This window comes from Penaeus japonicus, unplaced genomic scaffold, assembly GCF_977035675.1.
Source record: "Penaeus japonicus unplaced genomic scaffold, GWHDUDI00000001_assembly GWHDUDI00000036, whole genome shotgun sequence".
NCBI classification, from domain to species: domain Eukaryota; kingdom Metazoa; phylum Arthropoda; class Malacostraca; order Decapoda; family Penaeidae; genus Penaeus; species Penaeus japonicus.
The window spans coordinates 16,993,365-16,998,364 of NW_028234438.1; the positions used below are offsets into that span (position 1 = coordinate 16,993,365).

Here is a 5,000-nt window from a genome sequence, read left to right on the forward strand (position 1 = left end):
GAGACAGGAGACAAATGAATATCGAGATGCGCGGGATTTTTTGAGGATATGTCATGAGGAGAAAAATATGCTGAGAATTCGTTTTTTGCTATTCAAAGTTGATATTATGCAAGGATTTCGAAAGATCTTTTGCTTTCGTTCTGATTGAGAAAAACATGCGAGAAATATTACCGTGAACATGAAGTGCCAAACGTTGATAATAAATGACGAAAAAGATAAGTTTTTTTTTCCTTCTCATATTCATTTCATGTTCCCACATTCGTCATTTTTTTCCCTAAAAGAATAAAGGTCTAACTTAAAATACAATAATATACAACACGCCCAACCGACAGGACCTGAATGCTGGAAAATTGAAATGGTTAAAAACGGAAAAAAAAGAAGGTTTATACACACGCACAGGAAAAAAAGAACTTTATCAATATCGTACGCACTTTGTTCATACGATTTAGTGATATGGAAATGATTCAGATTATGGACGACGATACACAGTATGATTCGATAATTGAAGGTATGGCAATGGAAGTGAAGATAAAAAGAGAAGAAGGGAGAGTGAAAAAAGAGGGAGAGAAAGATATAAAGAGAGAGACAGAAGATAAAGATAGACAGATAGGCAGATAGAGAAATAAAGAAAGAAAGATAAATGTAGATAGTAAAAAAGAAACATTTAGTGACAAGGAAAACAAAAATATACAATAAGATTTTTTAAAAATAATAATCAAACAAACACAGAAGTGATCTATACGTAAAACCACCGAACGCCTTCGACTCATTAAATTCACTGACACTTTTTTTTTATTTATTAAACAAATGAACGAAACTTCCACAAATCCATAAATAACGTTGCAAATTAAATTGGTATAAATCTAGGGATTTTCTCTGCCAACTTCCACATAAATCGGCAACTATTACATATAGATGCCAGGCTCCACAATTCACACAAGTTTGTATCTGTCCATTAAGATGACAAAATGCACATTCATTCAGCCAGTCGAATTCTTCAAATAATGGATATTGCAAATGGAATACGACTTCTCTTTTATAGCGAGATATATAAATGACAAAACGCTATTTCACGCAATGACAAGAAGAAAAGAAAAAACAGTCTATGTAGAGATAACAGTTTCGAAAAACTTTCTGGATGCCATCTTCAGTTTGGTCAGGTCGGGTTAGCTTAGAACTTCAGTTGTCTGACTTTCTAATAAACTTATTTTGTGTATAATATGTATATATATATATATATATATATATATATATATATATATATATATATATATATATATATAATATATATATATATATATATATATATATATATATATATATATATATATATATATAATATATATATATATATATATATATATATATCTATATATATATATACATATATATGTATATATTCATATATACACACATATATATATGTATATATATATTTTTTTTTATTTGTTTCTCTTGGTCTTTTGTCTACAAACATCGTTTTTTTATGAATTTGACTTCAAACATATACAAGAGCACTCACGCCTGTCAGAGCAATAATAGTAGCGTGGTTGGAGTAATTATGATAATAATGATAATCATGATAATAATGATAATAACAATAATGATAATAATAATAATGATAATAATAATGATAATGATGATAATGATAATAATAATGATGATAATGATAATAATAATGATGATAACATAATACTGATAATGAGGGTAATGATAATAATGTTAATAATAATAATAATAACACTGATAATAAGGATGATGATAATGATATTAATGATGGTAATAATGATCATGATAATGATGTTAACAATAATCATGACACTGATCATATTGATAATGATAACAATGATGATAATATTGACAATGCTAATAACAATGATGATGATGATATTTTGATAGTAATAATAATAACAATGATAATTATGACATTTCATTATTAATAAAAACAATATCATCAATGATAAGAATAACAATAATCACAACAAAAATAAACCAAGAAAAAGAGAGAGAGAGAAATTATATTAAAAAAAACAACTAAATAAATGAATAAAGTATATGAAAGAAAACTTTTCAAACTGTATCAAGATTAAATGAAAGTTTCCACATTTTCCCTTAATACTGAAACCAGCCCTATTCCACATGAAAAATTATCCTGAAACTCCAAACTTAACGCTATAAAATTGACAACGGCTTCTTTTAAAACCTATAATATTCGTTGCCAAAAATTCTATTTATGGTGAAAAACGAGTAAACAATGTCTAAAATGTTTAAAAAAATAGAGACAGGTATATTAAGAAATACGAAATGCATTTTGAAACTATGTTAGGTTCTATATATGATTGAATGAGGTCGTGTAAATATCACATATACACACACATACACAGAAAGGTTTACACACACACACACAGAAAGGTTCACACACACACATAGACAGAAAGGTTCACACACACACACAGAAAGGTTTACACACACACACAGAAAGGTTCACACACACACACACACACACACACACACACACACACACACACACACACACACACACACACACACACACACACACACAGAAAGGTTTACACACACACACACACACACACAGAAAGGTTTACACACACAAACACACACACACACGCACACGTACGCAAACATACATACATACATACAATACTGATAATAATGATATTAAGGGAGATCGTAATAATGATAATGATGATAGTAGTGATACTATTATTACTACGAATAATAATCATAATAACAAATATGATGTTAAATAATGATAATGATGATAATAAGAATAACAACAACAATGGTAATGATAATGATAATGATAATGATACTGCTACTACTAATGGTTATAACAATAATAAAATGGTGATAGAGATCATAACAACAATAACAACAATAATGATGATAATGACAACCACAACAACAAAACAAAATACTAATAACAGAACCCTCCATCAACAGACCCCGAAACCCCGACCCAACGAGTGAACTTTAACCTCCCAACGAGTGACCTTTGACCTCCCAACGAGTGACCTTTGACCTCCCAACGAGTGACCTTTAACCTGTTAACGAGTGACCTTTGACCTCCCAACGAGTGACCTTTGACCTTCCAACGAGTGACCTTTAACCTCCCAACGAGTGACCTTCGACCTCCCAACGAGTGACCTTTGACCTCCCAACGACCTTACCTGGGATCCTGAACAGCGGCCCAGCGAGGTCGGCGGAAGCAGACCTGACTGAGCGCCGGTGCAGACTGCAGACGAAGCGGGCCATCATCTTGACATCCCTAGGCGTGCAGACGTGGACGAGCTGACCCCGTTTGTACAAGCTAGGTCGCCCTCCTGCCTCCGAGGTCACTGCGAGGATTGCTATGACCGCGAAGGTAGTGAGAGTCTTCATTCTTGGGGTCGTTGCTAGGTGTTGTTGTTGTTTTTTTTCTGTTGTTTTTTTTGTCACTCTCTTCGTTGATGTTGTTTTTTTTTTATCTATTTTTTTTCTATCTCCTCTTCGTTTGGCTGTTAGGTTGTGATGGAGGGAGAAAGAAGAGAAAGAAAAGGAGGGGGTTGGTGTTTTTTTTTTTTTATCTCTCTTGCTGTGATCTCTGTGTCTTTGTCTCTCTCTCTCTCTTTCTCTTTCTATTTGTTGCTCTGGTCTGGAACAAAGAGAAGTGGGATTTGAGAATAATTCCGTTATGCGATTGTTTTTGTTGTGTGTTATTCTCTCTCTCTCTCTCTCTCTCCCTCTTTCTCTCTCTCTCTCTCTCTCTCTTGAGGTGATACTACATGCGCACACACACACACACAAAAAAAAAAAAAACATAACTGCAGTGATGTAAATATTCACACTAAATATAAACACAAAAAAATCTGTAAAACTGTTCCCAATAAACCAATATAGAGTACTTTGTTTCTCGCTATTTATTTAAATGATTTGAAAGCGTTCCAAATCTTTAAAACCATTCAGAAAATCTTAACATCAATATGTTATATATTTGCATGAGTATTTCCTCGGTTGCATGGAACACACATTCTTGAAATGCAATATTTTTCAATTATCTGCGATCGATAGTTTGCCTTAAATTTTCGTTTCAATGTATTTGTATCATAAGATTCATCAGCTTGGAAGATTAAACATTCCGACAGTAACAGTAGTGACATAATCATTATGATAATAATGATGATATAATTATAAAAATGTTAATAATAATAATAATGATAATGACGATAATAAGATACAACGATAATAATTTTAGTAACAATAATGAAATACAACTACAACTACTATTACTGTTATTACTAATATCAATGAAAATGATAATAATAATAATTATATGATCATACATATATGACATAATTCTAATTATAACGATATAATGATATGTAATATATTGATGATATAGTGATAATGATAGTATAAAGATAATATAGTGATAATTATAATGGTGTAATATTAATGATAACTGGGATAATTAAATCGAATATTGATAATACAAAGATAATAAAGATGATACCACCAACAATGAAAAAAATCACCCTAAACCTACACATTAATCTAAACCTCCAAGGAAAGAAAACAAAATTCAAAAAAATGATCAACGGTTCAAAGAAAGGATTCGAATCCAACGAAGCCGAACAGTATGAAAAGCCGAGCATAGAAAACGGACATGACCGAACAATGAAACTTTTGAGAAGAAAGGGAACAGGGGGCTCCCATTTCACGTCCTTATTATGAATTTACGACGAAAGAGATTAGAGAGAAAGGGAGAAAAGAAGACATAGCGACACTAGTTTTCTTGAAGAAGGTAAATCCATCAGGATATTAGTGAAGGGCAAAAAAAAAAAAAAAAAAAAAAAAAAAAAAAATGATGTAATATGAGTCAGTTTGAAGAGTGAAGCTTCGGTCTAGAGATTCGAACAAGAAGCTTGTTCTGTTAGTCTAAAGTGCCGAAATAATTTTGTTAATATTATCATTCTTAATATTTGCTATTAGCTATTGGT

The 5,000-nt window shown here is 31.4% G+C and overlaps 1 protein-coding gene across 1 annotated transcript in view; it reads right to left on the reverse strand.

The window, feature by feature from the left end:
* Positions 1-3,496, reverse strand: part of LOC122254259 (uncharacterized) — a 15,798-nt gene extending 12,302 nt beyond the window's left edge. The window contains exon 1 of the mRNA XM_086531682.1: positions 3,192-3,496. Within this exon, the coding sequence (XP_086387808.1) occupies positions 3,192-3,402 (211 nt within the window). The 5' untranslated portion in view covers positions 3,403-3,496. The remainder of the gene's footprint in view (positions 1-3,191) is intronic.
* Between the last annotated feature and the right edge of the window lie 1,504 nt (positions 3,497-5,000).